Source organism: Ixodes scapularis, unplaced genomic scaffold (genome assembly GCF_016920785.2).
Source record: "Ixodes scapularis isolate PalLabHiFi unplaced genomic scaffold, ASM1692078v2 PGA_scaffold2__306_contigs__length_199485367, whole genome shotgun sequence".
Lineage (NCBI taxonomy): Eukaryota > Metazoa > Arthropoda > Arachnida > Ixodida > Ixodidae > Ixodes > Ixodes scapularis.
In genome coordinates this window covers 180,651,202-180,673,314 of record NW_024609857.1, presented here as the reverse complement: position 1 = coordinate 180,673,314, position 22,113 = coordinate 180,651,202, and the positions used below count along the sequence as shown (strand labels likewise).

General features: G+C 40.7%; 1 protein-coding gene across 1 annotated transcript in view; it reads left to right on the top strand.

Annotated features, from left to right (window-relative positions):
• The first annotated feature begins 561 nt into the window (after positions 1 to 561).
• LOC115326025 overlaps positions 562 to 22,113 on the top strand; it is a 55,315-nt gene continuing 33,763 nt past the window's right edge. The window contains exons 1-6 of the mRNA XM_029986755.2: positions 562 to 637; positions 4,268 to 4,333; positions 14,605 to 14,714; positions 18,150 to 18,221; positions 20,396 to 20,547; positions 20,610 to 20,656. Coding sequence (XP_029842615.2) covers positions 580 to 637; positions 4,268 to 4,333; positions 14,605 to 14,714; positions 18,150 to 18,221; positions 20,396 to 20,547; positions 20,610 to 20,656 — 505 coding nt within the window. The 5' untranslated portion in view covers positions 562 to 579. The remainder of the gene's footprint in view (positions 638 to 4,267; positions 4,334 to 14,604; positions 14,715 to 18,149; positions 18,222 to 20,395; positions 20,548 to 20,609; positions 20,657 to 22,113) is intronic.

Here is a 22,113-nt window from a genome sequence, read left to right as displayed (position 1 = left end):
AAATGAAGAATGGAAAATGTGTTAGTCGTTTTGCAAATAAACGCATTGAACGCTGCTACATCAAATAACAGGGGCGCATCAGCAGTCCATCCCCCTCCCGCGCCGTCATTACTTATTACAACTTAGATTGATCCTGCAATATCTTGTTTGGAGGAAATGAACAAAACCTCCAAGTTTCACGTTCGCCGTACGGAACAACGACGTTCGTTCGTCCAAACGTGCTTCCAGTTTTTTTTTTTCTTTTTCCCCGCGATAACTGCGCCCAACAGTTGTTTCTTTTGCTTGCGATAAGTGACCATTGACAAAGATCGTACGTGCCCTTCAAAGGTCACGTACGAAAACAATATACTGTTTTTTTAGACAGCTATGATCGAACAACAACGTGGGGCTTCAGACTTTCAGGCAGCTACAAATAAAATAAAATTATAAAACATTCCTTCGCTTAGCTTCAAAGATCAGCATGACGTAATCAACCAAATGGGGGGCTTTAAATTTCACATTACCGAAGTTGGGATAAATATTTTTTCACAGACTTGCAGTTCCGACTAGTCGCCTATCATTGTAGATATTCTAACAACCATGAAAGTGGATTGCAGAGTATTGATCCTTGCTTCAACAATCTTCTTGGGCGTTTCCGGTATGTATAAGTTCACATAACTCGTTTACACAAAACCTTCACAGCTCTCGCCATTATAGTATTTCAGTAATTTGGGCTTTGACCTTGCTTTTTGGAATTTTCAGAAAGTGGTTTCTCTCCCCAATTTGAAATCAAGTTGATTTTAAGTCCATGTATTAATTTTTGGAACACGAAAAGTACTCAAATAAGCGCACTATAATAACAATAGCAATAGAAAAGTCGAGTGACGAAAAATTATAGCTTCGTTAGTGTCCGAAACATTTCATATACATTGCCGGCCAAAACATAAACGACATTGCTATCTAAAAAGAAAAAAAAAAAAAGATCCTGACGTAAAAGAAATCTTAACGTTACAGTGTCCGTCGCCTATTTGTGCGCCTACTCTCAGCGGCTAAAACAATCAAGTCAAAAGGGCTGTGTTACTTCTTTTATGTATGTCCGTCCGAGCTCTGGGCACGCACGCCTTCTAACCCTTGATTTCACCCTGACTTAGGGTGAAATGAAACGTTAAAACATCTATACCATAATTCCTTACATTTTGGAGAACACTTTTTTTTTTCTGCATACGTGGTATAAGATTTACTATTCGGCAATCCGCATTAATGATTGAGACTAAAATTTGGAAGCAGCTGCTAAGGCCAACGGAAATCAGGAGATCGGTTTTATATTTTGTCCCTACCTTGGATTTGGAAATATTTTAATTGTTCTGTTTTGAATTTTGAAGATCTTTGAGCCTCCCCATGTTGGTGTCTTAAATTATAAATTATAAATTTCCTTTATTACAAAAACTACATTAAAACGGAAATTTTTTATGAGATTACCTAAAGGTTATATGTTGCGCAAAAATATACCGGTCGGCTTGATGTGCACGTAAAGGGGTTAGGACACGCCGAACATAAAATGTGAGATTGGTATACTGCTAGGACCCATTTTATGTTCCTATAATCCTGCTGAATTTGGTATGAAAAGGGCGCCATAGTTTCTGGGGTACATCGATTTATAGGCGGGATCCTCGAATCCGCCCCGTTCGAAAAGTGTTGCCGTGTTTTTTGGGTGTTTGAGGTCACACGCCCAACGCGCGTCGTCCTTTTGCCCGCACTCGCGGACTAGGTTCTCTCGGCATCTCACACTTCAGCTTTTAAGTTTACCTTTCACGTGTGAAGCACTCCGTTTCGAGACGGTGACGGTACGGCAGCAGTCGCTTTGTAAGAGTCTTCGCCACTGATCGCAGCTGCGATCAGAGTGACATTATCAAACGTATTGCCCGCTTCAGGCGGCAACTTTCGCAGCAATTTTATTGTTTCTGTCGACTGATTCCCTAGCTTTCCCTAGATTATGAATGGAGTTGCTGGGAGAAATCGCCCTGCCTGAAGCCGGATTTAGGCCCGCTTAAGACTGGGCAATGTCTCCCAGCGATTTCGGTGTTGCTGGCGAGTTATTCCCTAGGTTTCCCTAGATCCTTGCGCTGCAACATGATTTGCAGAGATAGAGCCCGGCTCAAAACGGAGGAGCAACTCGGACAACCCGGAGACGTTTTAACTGGCAGCAGCCAATCAGAGATTCGATATTTTCATGTGACACTTCTGTGGCGGTGATGATAGCAACTAAAGACTTGGTTCTGGTTTGAAATACATCGCTTTTGAAATGAAATCGTTAGAGAGAGTTGAGTTAGTATTCTTAAAGACATTTAAGAATGGAAAAACACGTTTGTAACGATTAACTGTGTCTCAATAGGGCAAAACAATATTGAAATTTAATGGTGATGTCAAATCGTAGCCATTCGGTTTCAGCGTGTGGACGCGGGTTGCGACATTAAGCTGGTGGTGCGACATCAAGTAGCTGGTAGAAATCGCTCCGTCTTAGCTGGGCCAGGGACGGTCATTTCGACTTCGACCGGCTCGCGACCTGCTCCAGCGATGATGACGAGATCGCAAGGAACGAACTCGCCGACGCCCGAGACGATCGCCCACGTGCAAGCTGGTTGGAAGATCAAAGGGCAAGGGGACGAGAGCAAGAGTGTACGTTGAAGTAGCTAATTAGCGTGAGTGTGTGCGATCGCACCGTGACAAGGCGAGCTGGGCCAGAATGGGGCACCTGCAATGAGTAAGCCTTCAACTAAATACCTTGATCACGTGATTTATGGGCACCGGACGTGACTGACTGGGGCAGTGTTGCCTGGTCGCGGGACAAAATTGACCAACGCTCTATATAATAATAATAATTATAATAGTAACTTTATTTTGGCTGCCTGAAAACAACCACATCGGTCTTCCCCTTGGTGCACCAACAGAAACAATAAAACCAGCAAGCAAGCGAAAAATCCTAAACACACAGAAAGTTAAGAGACAAATGTAAAATTATCCGAATGGCGACGGTACATTGTAACAGGTGCAGATATATCAAGGTGGGGTGGAGCGACGACGTTATATATTGACTGAATCCGAGAGAGAGGTGACGCGTTGCACAGTGAGTGAACATAGAAGCAAACGAAATGTCTGGTTAAACGTGAAGGAGCATAAAAATTCACCCTTTCAAGGAGTTGCGGAGAATCAAATGCGCTATTAGCAACCTTGTGCAGAAAAACAAAGTCTCGAACAGATCTTCTGGCAGACAGAAGTGAAAGTAAAAACATTTGAAGTGGATGTTCATACTTACAGCAAAAGCGCCTCTCAAAGTACATATCGTAAACAATTCGGATAAAATATTTCTGAACATGTTCGGTTGTTAAAGCCGGTGTCTTAGATATCGAGTTCTTTTTGACAGAAGCAAACTCAAGTCGCGACCTCACTAGGAAATTAAAAAGGTGTATCAATGAAAGGGGTTCTTTAAATTTAGGCGTAAAGTGAGATACTATTCCTAGTACTTTATAAGCATTTCCGTCGAGTAAAGACACATGATTTTTGAAAGTTAAAGCGCAGTCAACACACACGCCAAGATCCTTTTACGGGAGCTACACGTTCTACCTCTCGTAAAGGATCGTAAATTGGGATCTTCTTACATTGGGTAGTGCAATTACTAGAGCTCTAAAAATCGGAAAACTTGCTGTACATGCTAAGTGACCTATAACTAAAGTTTCGTTTTTTCGTTTTTTCTTTCTTTTTGTTTTTTTTTTTTTAGGAACACGTGTTTTCTGCTTAAATTGGTTACAATTGTACCTGTTTGCACAACAATTGCGGAATCCAAGAAAAAATAATCATTCATCTCCCCACAAAATAAAAGAAAACACCAAAAAATACTTGTATTAGGGAAAAAATTCAAAAATGTATTTATGAGCATTCGATTTCCAGAATAATTTTCGTATTTATTTTCAGGTCTTACCCGCCTTAATTGCAATAATACTCTTTAAACGCAGCCAAGACACGTTAGTTGCTGCATCGCTTCTTGCTGCATTACAGGTGCATTACTCAATCTATGAAAGTAATCGCCCGTTTTCACATTGATAAGATATGCCTAATAGCCGGTAATTGTTATATACGGAAATAGCAGGAGAGGCTAATGGCAAGATTAAAAGCGTTATCAAGGGTAGTCAGTTAAGACAGACGTCGCAAACTTTTTACCTTAGCAGGTTGTTGTTTCCTGTGTCGTTTGTCCGAGTCTAAAAAAATCAAACTTTATATATCTTTGTTTTAGATCCAGAAATTGCGAGTGGTGATGCGACTACAGAGGATCCTTTTTGGACGAACGTATGCACAAAGGGTACGCTGTTACGAAAAAGTTTTTTCATGATATTTGTCCCTGGATAATACTACAAAGTGTGGAGCACGACGTTCTCATCAGGGTGTTTAACCGACCATTACAGCGGTTGGATTCCGGTTGAGTTCAGTAGCTATGCATTTTGTTGCGGTCCCACTCCGGTTCAGTGATGTCTTCCAAATATCAATTCGGTAACCGGTATAAACAAGCGCGAACCGGTTCACACCGATTAATATCTATAGCTTAGACCAAAGTCGCCTGGCGACCCCCCCCCCCCCCCCCCCCATCCCGCGCAAAAAACAAAACAAAACAAAAAAAACATTTACAGCTTTTTGTGGTTACGAAAACAAAATAGCGTTCATCTCGGCGTCATCTGTACTAAAAATAAAACAGAAAGTGATCAACAAACGCCGCGCCGTGGAATCGAGAACAAAGCCAAAATGTGCTTAATTTTGTTTTCTGACCTTGACTTTTTATCTTAGAAACAATTACAAATAAACTACGTGGTCATACAAACGCTAGAAAACTCTACCAAAGTCCAGTACTCACATTTGAAGTCAATCGGCCAGCACACAGTGACACCGCGACACTCGCGCCCCACCGCGTACTCGCAAACTACCTCCTCGAATGACGGAATTGAAGTCAAGAAAGAAAGAGGAGAGTAAAACGGTGGCAAAAACACACAAAAAAAAAAAAAAAAAAACTGAAAAAAAAACGGGCGGGATACCGCAGCTGGAAAACAAATCAGAAAGAAATATATATCCTCCCCAGGCAGGCGTCCAAAGCTCCGGGAGATCGGCGTCCATTCGCCAGTTGCTCAAGTTTCGGCCTTCGCGTCGCTTCGCAACTCCAATAGCGGCTACAGTTTTTATGCAATCGCGAAACAAACCAACAAACACACTGACAGTCGTCGATATTTTTTTTTGTTCTTCGTTTTTTTTAAAGTATTGTTTCGCAAAAGAAACACTGAAAAATATTATTTTTTCTTGGTTTAAATATCTACTCGCTTCAGCGAGCGACAGATCGTAGCTGATGCTACGAGCCATTCCAGACAATCGAGCGCCAAGCGTGTTAGCGCACCGCAGCTAGCAGCACGGGAAGCGAGTACTTGCGCTGCACTACCTTGGTACACATTTAAGGACTACTATTTCCCATAACGACTTGGGCAAGCATCGGGCCGGCGTGTGTTTGTGCATGACTAGTGCGGGATGCACGTTAAAAGCTCCGGGCTATCAGTGGTTATAATTCAATTAAATACAAAGGTGCAAGCGAGCTGGACAAGAAACGCGAAAACAATCCTTGGAGAAGGGGAACAAGGAGGACAAAGGGCGAACACAAACCGTTAAACACAACTAGGCGGCTGGTGCGCGACCGAAAGTATCTGCCTGGTCCGTGTATCGAACCCGGGAACTCTTCATTTCCGAAGCGCTCTCCCAACTTGTGTTGTGTTTGTCCTCTGTCGTCCTTGTTCAGCTTCTCCAGGGATTGCTTTCGTTATTCTTGTCCAGCTATCGCTTGCGCCTTTGCATTTAATTGATTTATAATCATAACCTTAAAATGCAAGCCTTTCCCTCTTTTTGGTGTTAGACTGGTGGCAGCTGAAAAAACCTGTTTGCTCCACTGACGTCTAACCCCTGGTTAGCTCAGTTTTGAGAGCGCTCCACTGGACATGGAGAGGTCCTGGGTTCGATACCTTAACCGGGCAGATTTTTTCGATTACGCACCAGTCACCAAGCTATGTTTAGAGATTCATGCTTTGTCGTTTGTCCTCCTTGTTTCCCTTCTCCAGGAATTCTTTTCGGTATCAGTGGTACTGCGCTGGATATATTTCTCATCTGCAGCATAAATCAGGGTCGCCGTAGCCCAAACGCGGACCGACCTTACGCTGTATCGACACAAACTTATTTTTTAATTCGTTAGCATTGGAACGCTCGTTTGACGAACAGCCGTCGATGTCGCTAGTTTGTCAGCACTGGGGAGAGAAGGAAAAAGGTGGGAGAGCCTCACACGTGCAGCGCTCGCATTGGTCAGAAGGTTTAACTGCAGGGCGCGTAATCCTCCTCCTTTCCCTCTCCTTATCTCCCCGGCGCTGACAAACTAGGGACACCGCCGGGTTTTCGTCAAAACTATGGTTTTCGTTTTCTAGAAAAGAAAGTCGCATTGCTGGCGCGGAGCCAGACGAAGCCAGAGATGAAGAGGCGCCGCGGCGCGGTGGAATGCGGGCGCGCTCAGTTAACCGCTTTGCCGTCCTCTGACGTTCTTCGCTCTGGATTTGCGCAGTTGCGGTGCGTGTCCCGTGGGTAAAACGATGGATGCGGTTCCCTCCGCGAGTGATATGAAGTCCGTTTCTTTCACGAGTTGTATGGATGTTGTTCTTTCCACGAGTGATACGAATGACCATATCCGAGTGGGTCGACGTGCTCTGACAGGCAGAGTACAAAGAAAGGGTTAAAAATGAGCAAAACCATTGGTTTATTCTCAGGGAATACGTTAGCATGATCCTTGGCGAAGTCCGCGGACATCCACCGTAACGAGTACAAAAAGTGACGGCAAAAATAGAGGAAGCATATGAGAAAGCCAACAGAAAAATTCAAAACAGAGAAGTGAAGCGCTAGGGTTTCCCAAAGAGGGAAATTTATTGTTTCCCATGGGTCATGCTACCGCATTCCCTAAAAATACGCAAAAAACTTCTCATTTCTTTTTCTTTTTTTTCCTAGGAGAGGGGGGGGGGGGTGTGACACCTGATAATATAATAATAATAGCTTTCTTTACCATGTAAGTATGGTGGGAACTGAAGATGAAAAGTTGTCCGAGAAGGTTGTCGTCAGCCCCTTAAAGTACAAAGCTGGGGTAAAAAGTAAGATAAAATTACACAAAATATTACACAGTAATAGAGGCAATTCAATCACAAAAGCAACGAAAGCCACCAAAAACGTATCGAAAACAGTAACATTTTAATTCATTAAGACAGTAATTAGAGAGCTGAACACAAAAATTAACAAAATTATTTTAGCATATCTTAAAAGCACAAACAAAATTAGCTTTCCACTCTTTCGTACATTCCGCGAATTTCAGTGTACCTACATGTGTATATATAAAAATTAACAAGGTGATAGCTATTTAATAGGGAGGGCAATGAATAACAGAGGCATTATGTTCCAGAGTTTAGTCGAGTGAAGGTAGTGTCAAGTTCTTTTTTCATATCTTGCTAAATAGCGAAAGCTTTTTATTTGCAATGGGGCCACATTACATATGCGATTAATATCATTTTGTGTCTGTTCTATTGATAGCGGACACTCAAACGATATCTGTATAGTTTGTAGGCTCTGACCACGAGGAAACGATGAAAGAAAATCGCACTTGGTGTAGCATATGTCGCGTTATCACTGTACCGCATATATTTATTTTGTTTTAAGTAAACATGCTCTAAATTTGAAAATGTTGTTGCACCCCCCCTAACACCAGTTGGCAATATCTTATATGCGAACTAAAAAGTGAATTTTAAAGAAGCACCTTAATTCGTGTGGAAAGCATGTGTCTAATGCAATCAACTTACGCAGTAATTTTAGATATTGTCGTTAGTAAGTGCTAAACGCGATTTTCCCATGAAATGCCATAGGAAAATAAAACACTGAGACACTTGAAATGCATTATGCCCTCCATCCGGCATGAGTTTAGGATTATAAAATGGCGTGTGGGAATGGGCTTGTTTTTTTATCAGAATACAACTGTCTTTATGATTGCATTTGCTTTCATAGAATTAGATAGTGACAATTTTCCCAGTGTTTTCAATGCAGCATTACATTTATCTATGAGCCCATGAATGTCATAGCCAGTAAAACATATAGTAGTACCATCCGTATATATAATAGATTCGGCTGTTGCGCTAATATTTGCAATACCATTCAGATAAGCGTTGAAGATTAGTAGCCCTAATATCCTACCTGTGGCACACCACAAAGCACACATTCAGCCTTAATGCGTATACAATTTATTTGCCCGACTTGTTTTCGATTATATAAATATTTTTTAATAGCATAAAGACCCGACCCCGAATGCCATACTAGTTCAATTTTCTAGCAAAATGTTATGAGTTACCAAGTAAAACGACTTTGAAAATCTACAAACACCCCAACAACAATAGCTTTGTTTTCAAACTGTGCACGAATATAATCTTTTCAATTAAGTGAAGCCAGTTTGCTTGTTTTGTTCCTACGGAAAGCGAATTGGTGAATTTTTAGCGAGTTACGCTTCTCAATAAATCTCGATAAATCTCGATAAGATCTTGATATCAATAAGTCTCGTGTGCAAAAGCTTATCAAACGATTTGAAAATACTGGCAGAATGTAAACTAATCTGTAGTTGTCCAGATCATTTTAATCAACTTTTTTGTAATGCACTGTAATTCTAGCTACTTGCCTTTGTGACGGAAAAAACGGCTATCACTAAACAGGAGTTAAATATATCACAGACAATCGGTGCGATAGTATGAACGCCGTGCTTCGCAGGCCGTATTTAAGGCTGTCAATATCAGTGCTGCTGCTATTATTGAGGTGTTTTATGACCGATTTTACTGCATGCTCGGCGAACGGCTACAGAAACTGATAAATCATTTCGAATGCTCACATATTGGCAAGCAGCCGACGAATCACCACGTGCCATTAAGTTGAAGTAATTGTTGAATGCGCCAGCCAACTCGGCGCCAGACAATTTATTTTCATTGACTGGAAGTTTTGAGAAAGGTATGCGTGATAAACCGCGATATAAGAGTTCCTATAATCGTAGCCATAACACGCCATTCCGCTTCTTCTGGTCGTTTATCTATGCATTTATGTATTTAGAAATATTTCCAGACACCTAGATGACGTCTAAGGCAAGAATGAGCGTGGTACAACATGTACACTGTACAATGTAGACAAGAAATAACCTAACATCAATGGGCTTAGTTGGCATGACAACGCAAAGTTACAAGTGCATACTAACTTCGAAGAAAAATTAGAGCAACACTCAAAGAATTTCCAGACACTGAAACGCAAAACTATTGCTTGTTTTCTGACTGCCGCGATTGAGCTAGGAGTTGTGAGCTGATTGATAATGCTTAGAGGTAAATTATTTCATTTATGAAGAGTGCAGGGTATGAAAGAAAACAAACGAATTAAAATTAAATTTAATATTTAAAAGATAATTTGTTAGATGTGGCACTATAATGGTTTACTCGCGCAAGTTTCGTGTCAGGCTAGATGTATCGTATTGCATGTATTTTTCGAGTGTAAAATTAACATTGCCATTGGCTCTGTTGGAAAGAAACATAAGGTAAATAATTTTTTTGCGTGTTTTAAATTGAGGTAAGTTTTTGCAGTTTATGCAGTGGAGGAACAAAACGCCAGCCTGTTGTAACAGTTATAAACAAAATACAACGCTTTTTTCTGGTTTCTCTTTAGTTGCTCAACGTTTATTCCTGTGTAGGGGCCCCATACCAAGTCCACAAATTCTAACATTGGCCTAATTAAATTTATGTACAACCAACCTTGAACTGGGCGCGACATTTGGTCTTAGCACGGGTTACAGGTAAACAACTCGGTTATTAGGTGTAAGAGTGAAATACTTCGGAGGTATTTCAAAATTTCATCAAGCAGATTTGAAGCTGCTGGACACGTCAAATATTGTGAAGCTGCTGAGGAATGTGATGAGCCATAAACACGCTTTAGTGCAATTTAGGAGACGTAATGCTAAGGAAATTTCGTGACGACAAAAGCACATTTAGCAGACAAGTAAACAATCAAGTATTTGGTAAAGTGACAGTCGCCAGAGCATCCGATAGCCAGAAACAATTATTAAGCCATCACCCGGTTCCATTCACGTCGTGTGCTTTCCCTTTACGTCTGCGTTGGGGCATTTCACCGTGGTAACTCCTTGCGTCCGCATCCCCCGGCTATCTCAAGTCAAGGATGCTGGCGCCCACCTTATCCGAAGAAAGACAAGGCTGTAAGAAAGCGAGAAAAAAGAAGTCGGTGGTCGGAGCGGCTCGGGCACCTAAGACTCAAGCCAAGCCACAAAGCGCCGACACTGCCATCGCTTTGTCTAATGCAAATGAGCGAAATTACATCTCGTAAACCAGGAGATGGGGAACGATAAAAAAACGGACGAACACGAAATGGCCTCTGTTCTCCCTAGTAAAGTGTTTGATTGTTGCCAACGCGTTGTCCCCTCCACTCAGCAGCCGCTCATAGTCTCCCAAGTCAAACCGTATTGATTCCTTGTTCGGTGACATAAGCAGCGCTACTTCATAACCTCCAGGGTAGGGTGAATCGTGAAGAACCTCACTGCACCTCGGCTCCCCTTCGTACTTTGCCTGCAATGGTTTGGCACCTACTCGCGCTTCTTATTGTTTCGGTCTGCGAAAGATCTATTAAAAAAACACATTACCATTTACCAGCGATTGTGTACGTTAAATTTTCTAAAAATGGTAAATGTAAGAGTGGAGGGTATCGCCTAAATTACTTAATTTGCAGATGGAAGTACACATTTTAATGCCTATGAGTATTTTTGTAACAATCGATTCTCTTCCTTCGTTTTTCATGCGTGAAAGAAAGCAGTTTTCAGTTGACAACTGCCCCTAAATAAAAAGGAAACATTTGTTCCCACGTCTTGTTAGATGAAGAGCTGAGAAGGTTATAAAAAATCGTTATAGCACAGGCCTTTGTTAATATCTTGATTTTTTGGTGGTATACTTTTATTTCCTCAAGATGAAGCAAAAAGGCACTAAACTCAGTAAATTACGGGTTTCTTTTTTTACTATTATAGCTATAGAGCAGCTATTCAAGCCATTCAGATGTTGCAGAGAATAAACGTGTAACCAAAGCGAGAACGGCATAATAATCAGTCGTTTCGTTGCCAGAGTCTTGTTTTGCCGAATAAAATCAGAATTTTCATGCTTAGTACCAATATTATTATGCAGTTTGTATTCTGACGGACAAAAACCAATTTAAAAAGAATATGACAGCGTAATACAATCAATCTGATCTCCTGAGTTTTGATTTTCACCCATTGATGCAAAACATTTCCGGGATAAATTTATCTTTGATTTTATGTATAAAATGTTTCGCGCACGTCAGATAATGATTCTTTCACTACAACGTAATCAACATCAACGGACATCCGATTATGAGCTTTCAATTATGATTAGCAGGCAATAATGTAAAATACGCTAATTATTTCAATAAACAATTGGATTTCTCGAGTATATTCTATAAAGAAATCTGTTGCTCGTCGTCAAAACGTATCATGAAGGCGAAACTACATGGAACGAAAAACGTGACGAATCTTACCCGGTGGCGTTTACTCTTCGAATGGCATCAGCACAGTGTTTTTGTAATTCCCCCAGTCACCATGCCATTGGAAGAACTTCGTCAGTTATTTTCCGCATATTCGCAACACAGAGTTTAGCCTTAGCAACTGTTAGAATCCAGAAGACTTCAACTCATTGGCAGTCATGTTCCTTGAGTTCTTTAGTACAATTCAAAACAAATTTTCGAAATTCATGTTCAGGGCAGTGTCAGACAGCATCGATCTTTAAAACACTAAGTTCGGGATGCCTTTCCAAGTTTTAAGTAAATATTTGGTGTAGTTAAATATATTTCTTCATCAAGATAACTCGGGTTACTTGAAAAAATGGTAATTTTTGTCTTTTCACCGAAGTGGTATGTCGCGGACAATTGTTTATGGATAACATGTGCACACTCAGTTAATCGCAATCTAGGCTGTGAATCAAATGTAGCTTAATAAGTTCAGGTCTTCCGGCAAATGTCTTACCTTCCGCGATAGCGAATTCAGAGCGCAAGCCTCTTAATTGCGGTAACAGGACCGCGTCGAGACGCAATGTGTTCCAAATGTTTTTCAGATAAGAGTTAAGCTGTGACCTTTGCCGAAGAACGGAATAATACTTTAATTATTTCTGTGTAATCTCTAGCTATTACGAAGTACATCAAGTTTCTTAAACAATAAGGTCAGTAGCGCACCCTCTCTAGAAGAGCGCAATTCGTAATGTATTGCTGGGGTTAAGAGTTCAGAGATGACTAAAAGAAATTAGAAATTTAGCCAGTGCAGTACCACTGCTAGGCGAAGTGTTTTAACGTTCATCAAACAGTAGTGCAACTTGACCGCACACTGGTACGATGCTCGTAGAGATCGTAGAGGTCAAAGAGTGTCGGGGTGGGGATTGAGCCCAGGATTTCTAGGATCTGCACCGCAAGCTTTCGCTGCACGTGCTCCGGGCTGCAGTGCACCAGCACATGCGGACACCAATCCCCCTTATTCTAAGAATAAACAAATAATAATATTTTTTTTCAAAAAATATTGAAATTGTGGCTGGTAACAGACAGACAAATTTACATGTGAAACAATTCTTGACATTTTCTGGACACTACTGCGAGCGGCAAGACCTTCTTATAGCCCAGACATTTTCCGTAGGTTTATAGTTCAAGCATTCAATAAATAGAATGATATGCCCCGGTGTCATAGAACGCCGACTGTTCACAAACCATGCCGGCTATACCCCCGGTGAGAGTCAGCTTGAATGAACAGGACAGTTTTGTTTTGAGATTTTTGAGTGTGTGTATCGTTACCTGCAATCTCGGGGTGTTTAAATAATACTGGTTTTCAATTAGTTCTATATTCACAAAACACGACTAAGCTGCAGTTTCCTGCGGAATATAGCATAACGTCAAATATTTTGTTAGTGTGCTTTCTGCTTAGTACTGATTAGTAGAATTTGCTTTCGACAACTCGTATTTTATTTTTGTTATATGGACATGTTACTGCGAGTCTGTGGAGTTCTATTCAACAAAATGTACTATATTTCCTTGCCGGAAATGCTCTAGACACTATAAAGGTTGAGGCAAAGTACTAAAACATATAAATAATGCAAACTATTGTAGGAAAAGCAATGCCTAAAAACCACAAAACTAGACAAAAAGCCACATTGACGGCTCACTTTACAAATCCTCAGTAATTAAAAAAAAACTTTTACGTCTATCGGCATTTTAAAACACAATCCTTGAGGTTTATCAAATGCCTGTTTATTTAAGAAGGAACGCGAATTAGGATTTAATATTTGTTTGATTTTAAAAGTCAATCGACCGACAGAAAAATAAATTTCTCTTGTGGGTTCGATGAATATTGAGGGTTAATTAGAGTGACTGTTTTGAAACACCTGGAACGTTGTTTCACAATTCCTTGAAGTTACTTTTCGGATGTCTCGTAGCACATTCACGCATTTAGAAGCTGCACTTCATGTGCGTTTGAGTTTGACTTGCACCACTTTAAGTAGTGAGAGAAAAATAACTTCTCATTAACAAAGCCTACTAAAACGGAATATGGCAGGAAGACAGAACTAAGTATCTGTAAGAAAGTCTGAGCTATATTGTGCATAGAAATGTTATTTTCCAGAACGCTTATTTACTCTATATTTACTTTAAATGGATACTTCAACGAAATATGAATCATACCCGTCGAGTACAGCAATTTGCTGATTGTGATCCACAGTATCCGTAGATGACAATCGCACGTTTTTATTTTGAGCCTGATAGCTGAATTTTTTGGTTTATCTGGCCCACTATGGCAAGCGCCCCGCGAGCTGCCAGTGGACAGAACGTAACATTCGGCACAGTCGTGATGTAGATTGTCTCGGGACGAGGAAAGCTGTGGCGAGGCAAACTTCGACAGAAAACCCTAGCCGTTCCAGCCACCGAAGCGACCGAAACACTTCAGCGATCGGGCAAATGACCGCAAGGCGGCTTTTGTACAAATTTTTGGTAACGGGTTATCTTTTATAATCTTGTAAAGGGACGATAGCGACGCTGGGCAAGTCTGGCACACAAAAAAGAGAGCCCCGGTGAAAGGAGCGAACACCCTTTCCTTCTTCCTCCGTGATAAAAAGAGAGCTGACGGGATGATGTCACGTTCAAGGCATGCGTAGTTTAGGCAAGACAGGCATCGTCACCACCTGTCAAAGTTCCTAGACGGGCATGACAAACGAGGCTTTAGCGACATCTACCAAGTGCAATTCGCTAATCACTCACTTCGTTTTAAAATTATTTTTCTTGCAGTTTTGAATAAGAAATTGCTGTACCCAATCTGATACTGCTCCCGTGAACACATATAGACCAAGAAATAAGCGCTTAAATTTTGTTGTAGTATTTATTTAAAAACTGACGAATAAGAGCTAATTTCCGGTCATTTTAATTTTTGCGATATTTTACTTTCCTCATTTTCAGCGGTTCGCCACTACATGGGAATAACCATGGTAGTCGATTCGTCATTTCATAAAGAAGAATGTGATTCTGGTTTCAATCGGCTTTTATACTTGGAAACATTTGTGCAAACGGTAAGTTGCATGCGAGAAAATGAAGAAATATTGAATAGTTATGTGCTACCTAACACCGACATAAAGCGATGATCATAATGAACTGGAACAAATTGTGAACCTGGGAGCCCGATGACTGAACACGAGTTTGTGCATACAAAAAATAAAACACAGAACACGTAATTAAGTTACACACTGTACTTCATAAGAAGCAATAGTCAGCTTTTCTTCATTTCACTCGCCGGTTTTTGCCTAAGCTTTCGAAGCTATAAAGATGCTGTAAATATGTTTCGCTCAAATATAGCTCATCTCGTCTTTTCTTTGTGAACGGGGTAAGGAATAGTACCGTAAGGTAAGATCGCAACAGAAAATAAAGAAGGTTGGTATTCTTTTTCTCAAATAACCGCCTTACCTCTGTACAAATACAACTTTTCTTTCGATATTAATTCGTTCGCTTCCAAGCAGCGTACTGATATAATCCGAAATGCACACCTTTTCCTGCCGTACAATTATAGGCACCTTTTACATAAACTAGCACCACAAGTCAACCTGGGTGATGGAACAGACAGCTGTACTACCACTAAGTTGATTGAATGAAAGTGATTTCTAAATAAGGGTACTTTTATCTCGTCAAGGCGACAGGATTCGGAGGCCTAGTTTAATTGAATTCTAACAGAGCTTTGGACATATGTAGTTTCATCTAGTTAAGTACGGTTTTTTTTTTCTTTCCTCCCTGTTGTTTTCTCATGATAATTTCGCAATTCGCCAGGCTGTTCTTGGTGAAGTTTTAGTTTTTTTTTTGTATACTAAATGCAAGAAAAATATTCACGAATCTTATTTTATTCACCCAATTGCTTGTCAGGGGTAGTTTCTGATCGGGGAGGCCGAATACCAGACACAGAGACCTGGCTTGTGTTTTTTTTTTTTTTCCTAAATTTAAATATTTTTTGCTTGCATAGAATTGAATATAATAGTTTTATTTCAAATACACACATTTTCAAAAAGTACAATGATGAGCCGGTGTAAACCTCAAGGGCTTGTGTATATGGCTCGGCGCAGTAGGTGACAATTTCAGTATGAGTAACATCAGTATAATATGCTCATTCATCATCGAAATAGCTTATTCAAGCAAAAGAAAACAAATTTAAGCAGGGACCAAGAAAAAAAGAGCAAAAGACGGCATCACAAGGCAGAACAATACGCACAGTCCTGAGGAAAAAAAAAACGGGGAAAAGGGTAAACAACTGTGATCTTACAACTTTACTTTCTTACTCCACAATTTCAGGAGAAAGTTTCGCTCGAAGCAATTTTTGATAGGCTTTATTTATTCTATCTTTACATTGACGAAAAGTGTATGGTTACGTAAAAAAATATGAATATTATATATGCTTAAATACAAAAAAAATGTTTCTTTTTGATTTACGAAAAAAATATTGTTTATAATTTTTTGGATGCTCAAAATAACATGTTTAATATCTATACAAATCACTATATAAAAGCCCGCTTATTTAGGTTTTTCAGAAGCAGCCTTTCCAGCCAAATTCTACTCGAAAAAGCAAACAACGTTTCTTATAAGTGCTCATCGCCCCCTAAAATAATATGAAATTGAAACACTATACCGAAACAGAGACTCAATAACGACAATGTAGAAGTGCTTCAAAAATGCACCTGCCAAATATGTATTTTAAGTTAGCTAGCTTTAGCCAACTTAATTCCCAAATATTTTCTAATTAGCCAAATAATCGGCTAATTAGCCGATCATTTTATTTAATCTAATTGTGGTGGCGACCATTCTGTCAGACACTAGTTTTTACACTTGCGTTTTCGGTTTGGCAGGCGGTTCATATGGAATTTTATAAACGTTTGGGTATCACGCTCATGCCATCGGCAGTTGTTTGTTGCTGAGTGTGTGGTGCGTTGAGAAGTGTCGGAAATTTTTCGCCAGTTGTATAGGTTTTATTTGTTTCTCTTCTGTAATTATCTGTTCCTTCACTGCAGTCGTAGTTTTTTAGTCACGCAGCGTGTTTGGAAGTTGTTTGTCTTTGTTTTGTAGCTGTTTGTATACATCAACACTTCTGTAACAACCGCGAACAAGTAAACAGTATAAATGAATAGATATATAAATAAATAAATGTAACAGATATATCAATTGATCACATATTTTTCAATGCCTTAGCTTCTATGGGCATATTGGATACTACGAAACTCTGCAGTGGTTTAGAGTTCAAATAATAACACATTTGTTCAAAATAACTGTAATCGGTGAACAAATGATTAATATTTCTGTTTCGATGCGTTTGATTATATATTCAAACTGTACGAAATAGCTGAGATCATCACCTTGGGGATCATCGGCCTGCGAACAGACTCTCGTCTCTTGGGCTTGAGCGTTGGCTCGACGAATATCCTGACGGCCGGACATCGTTGAAAGCAGCTTTATCTTAAATAAATTGTTTGTGCTTCTGACAAGGTTACAACGTTGGCGACAAGGACCTAGGACCACTGAGGAACAGCAGCAGCAGCTGCGCCGACCTAAGTATGGGTGACACCACAGCTCACCGCCTCCATGGTCGTGGGACGTCGGACTTCAAGGAGGAGGAGTGACAGCTCTTCTAGATATTGTTCCAAGCTTCCTTGGGTGTCGCAAAGATAACCGCCGATATCGACAAGAAGAGTTTTTAATAGCTTAATTTGGGTCGACCACGTTCCAGATGATTTACACCCTGGCTCAGGCATACAGTTTCTGAGACACTATAAAGTTGTTCTCGGCGCGACAAGAGGATTAAACAAATGTGAGAAACTTCCTTGAAAGACTGCGCTCTATTATTGGAACTTGCGAATACGATACTCAGACAAATACCAGGAGTTGCATACTTTTAACGACATTAATTGTTGACCTTCACGACTCACGAGTCCGAGCCCGTTTAGTTGTGGTGGACTGCACCCCTGACACTGAATTGCTTTTAGCCGAATCCTATCTATAGTATTGTAGTTTCGGTTGACACCGCCGGGATACCGTCGTCTGCTTGAAGGAATAGGCAGCACGGCACTCACGCAGGAAACCGGTTTTCCGGTACGGTAGTTCCCGCGACGCCGGCGCCCTTCTCTCCTCGCTTCGCGTCGCGGAGACACGTTTCAGAGCGGAGGCACGAAAAAAACTCGACTCTCAGGAGCCCCCGAAATTTGACGTCATTCCACTAGCGCGGATCGCGTGGGAACTTCAGATTCCACATTTGGAAATTGTTTTTTTTTTTTATTTTACAAATACTGCATTGCCGAGTTTCGAATTCTGAGGGCAATGTCCAGCCATCGGTTTCAATCGTTTCAAACAATAAACAAGTACATCACTCTCATGTGTCACCTTTAAGTGAAGTTTTTGATCGACGACCATTCACCGTCACTCACCCGAACTAATTGTCTACAGATATATATTAAATATCTCAATCTTTACTCCAGGTAAACCTATATTTCACGGACTTGAGGTGCTCCAACGTCAAGCTCGTCTTAATAAAAGTTGTGAATCTCACTGTAAGTATAAACGTATTTCGCAATGCAAGTTGCATCCAAATTGGTTCAAAAAAAATTAGAAACATGAGTACGAACTTTTACCAAACAAAATCCTGAGAGTTTATTTGAATGTGCCAGTCGGTATTGGAAGTTTTGTTCAGATATTGTTATTATGCAATTACTGTTATAATCGCTAACAAGTATATGGCACACTGAGCGTGAAACCACGGATGTCAGATATATTAAAAAATGAGACGTTTACAACACCCTGCAATGCCGAATTAGAGCGCAGCTCCTGAGGAGGAGGATTAAAGGGTGCTGAAGGGAGGGTATGCCCCTCCTCCCTCCTCCTCATCTCCTCATCTTCCCTCCTACTCCTCCTCTTCTCCTCGCTCCTCTTTCTCCTCCTCATCCTCCTCCTCCCCTCATAATTCAAGCTCCTCCTCTCCTCCCTCCTCCTCTTTCCCCTTCTCCTCTTCTCCCTCTCCTACCCGCCCCTCCCCCTCCTCCTTCTCCTCCCCGCGCGTTGCATCTTGGGAAATGTCCCATTATGAACCACGCGGTTACGCCGACACGGACGGCGACGCCGCTCAAGCCGTAAACGGGCGCTTAAGAGCTGCGCTTTAAATATAGAACTTGTTGAGTGCTTTGTAGCAGCCGTGGTTGCAGTAAAAATGTTTTAATAAAACCCCTACGATTATTTATGATAGACTGCGATATTCTGACGATATGTTCTTTTTCTTAATTCAAGATTTGGCAAGGATATTAGCGAGAAAATGTATGGAAACTTCTCTATATGATTTATTTTATTTGAACTCTCTTGTTTTGCCCTCACCGTTATATATATTAGGTGTTCGAGGTACAGTTAATAAAACAAATTAAAACTAATTTTTATCAAGGAGTGAAAGGAAACTTGGGAATAACCTTGAAGAGTTTGGATAGATTCTTCTAAGAAGGCACAATTATCGTCCATACGCCGATTATTGACATCATGTGTTCTACATTCAAAATGTAATTTATGTTCATAACTATATATGACAAAATATTTTGTTAATGTGCAGATTGGGTTAGGAATTTCAGTTTTACTACAATAATTAGACATTAAATGAAACATCAATTTATGTGATCAAGATTAGTTTAACATCATTTCCGTGGAATATAATTTTTTGGATTACACTTCATTTTTTACCTAAAATAAGCATTCACATCAGTTCATACTCTACTTTATCAATCAGCATATTGTTGCAATTCATAATGTTTGTACGTGCAGCTAAACGCCTAATTTAGTGTTCGAGGGAATCAAACCTGCAGTGCAGTTGATGCTAACGAAACTTGCGCAGAAGTTGGAAGGCATATATTTAGTTGGATAGGCCAACAGACGAATCTTAACATACATCCTTTATTGCTATATGAATAAAAATAAGTGTGTTCCTGTGCTTCAAGAGTACTTTTTGCTGCCCCACACTGGACCTTTGGCTGCTCCAATGCGTGCTACCAAATTTCTAAAGGCAATCATATCACTCTATTTATTGCGAGTTTTTAGAAAAAGGAGGCATTTCGTCTCAACAAGCCAGCCATGAAGCACCCTCTACATTTAAGAGGAGCTGTCAGTTTCAAACAACTGCCTGTACAACACGATATATAGGCAGTGGAAAGAAGCGGGGTATGTTATAAGATGCATGGATAAGTGCAAAAAGCCCTAAAGTGATTGTTTCTGAGAGTACTAGATAAACGGAAAATAGCACAGGTATGTCCAAAGGAAGAGAGCGTTTTATCACAACTGTTTGCTCAAAAAACAATATTTTAAATTGACAATTCGTGGACAGATGAAGGAGACGGCATGAAAGCAGATGAACAACGACTGCTGCCTGAGGTCGCACTTTTCGGTTAAAAGTACGCAGTTACACATATTGGTTGTGACAAACCAGACTACAAAACAAGAGGAAGGATTTTTTAAAGTTTTTAGATCGCTCTTTGACAAACTAATTTTAATTCTGTCTGAAACGTTTATATCAGGCACAATAAAATCCTAGCTTCTTGGAACTTCTCTGTTGGTAGTTAAAGGAACGTCTTTATCTCAATTTCTTTTACTGTTTTACTGTTGTTACTTCTGATTGTAAAATAAATTTTAGTTTTTCTACGAATTATAATTATATTCAATATTATAACTGATTCTAATTTTTTTTTATTAATAGACTGAAGTGGAATCGAAATTCGAGAGATTTAAAAACACAACGGAAAGCAGGGGAAGATCTCTCGATGCTCACCTCACGCTTGCACTGTTCAGGGAATGGGCAAATAATCAAAGTTTCTTTAATAATAGTGATGTAGTTTATTTGCTAACAAGGTAGGTGCGCCTTTTTGAGCATATATATATAGAGCGTGCAATAACGCAGCAACTACTTTCAGTAATCCTGTCTTCGACTTTGTCAAGGCGTACCGACTGGAGATGAAAGGTAAGGCTTGTTTGATCAAAGAAGGCATACACAAAGTCACAAAGCTTTCGTGAACAGATTATTTTGTATTCCCAAATTTTCATCATAAAGTTATACAAATTATTTTTATAGAACTATTTGAAACGGGAATACAAACACCGTTCATCTCTTTCTAATATTTGTTTCTCTGGATTGAGAACGGGTAGAAATTGTAATCTTCCATATACACACATGCCTGCATGCAATATTACTTCTGTTTGCAGTTGTGCTATTCCTAAAACCTCTCACTATCGATAGAAGCTTCCACCTTCTACAGCGAACAGCATAAATTTTAATCGGTTTAAAGTGGTTCGGAAACATATTTGTGGCCTAATTTTATTACTTGGGTAAATGGCACGTCACATCACCACCTGAGCAACATCTCTCTCTTGTTCATAAACCCAAGAAAAGGGATTTTAAAAGCGAACAAAGCGATTTCCCGTTTGCACCTGTTAATTCGGTGGTTAATTGTTCCTAACGCAGTGGCGCCACCACCGGCAGGACACCATAATCATATAGATACTGTAGCCGTGAACGCCATGATGCAATCGCGTTGCTTCGCTCGGTCGCGATTATTTTGGAACCACCGAGTTGTTTCCGTAATTATGCATCCTAACTGCGTGCAAAATGCCGCTCTACAGCGCGGCAGAGCCCTGCGGTAACAGTGAACTGAACAGCGAGACGTCGACCCATGGGTTTCCGAACGATGAGAAATTCGGAAGCGTCTGGATCCGTCTCGCTCGTCCGTCGTCTCTCGGATGGCGGTGAATACTGACTGTGTGTACCGTGTTCATTTTCGCAATCTGAACTATGAAAGCTGACCCACTGTGTTCAGGTGTCTGGGTCTTCTTACCAAGAATATTCGGTTGCTACCAGGGGTTGTGTCGAGTATTTATTTTTTTATAAGAGCAGAAAAGCTCAGCGAACCGCACCAAAAGCTAAGCAAACTGGTAAGGGAGCAGGCTGTTAATAAAACACTTAAATAGCGCATACCTCCAAGTTGGCCAATTATTATCAAACGCAAGTCATTTCTTGGCGACCCCGACCCCTTTGAGATTTTGTCGGGCGGACGGTCGGTCTGTCGGATAGTTTGTGCGGTTCTAGACCGAAACACCTTTTCGTTACTATGTGCAAGATTGACGACTCGTCCTCACTTTCATCTTCCGAGTTCCCTTGGTAGTCGCAATCCTCCTCCTCTTTAAGATGATAAATAATGGCGAAGCTCACCGCGGACTAAGAGGGCCAAAATGAATACGTCACGAGGGTTGTCGGGCACCTGGCCAGTCCTCCGCCACTCCGAAACGCAAGATTGTAACATGCGAAAGCCTCCGCTTGGCGGCGCTCACAATCACGCCAGCATTTGTGTGTGCTGAGGAGGCTTAGCTTAGACGTCGAGGGCTGGATTGAACAATATGACAGTGTTGCCCGCCACAGTGGGT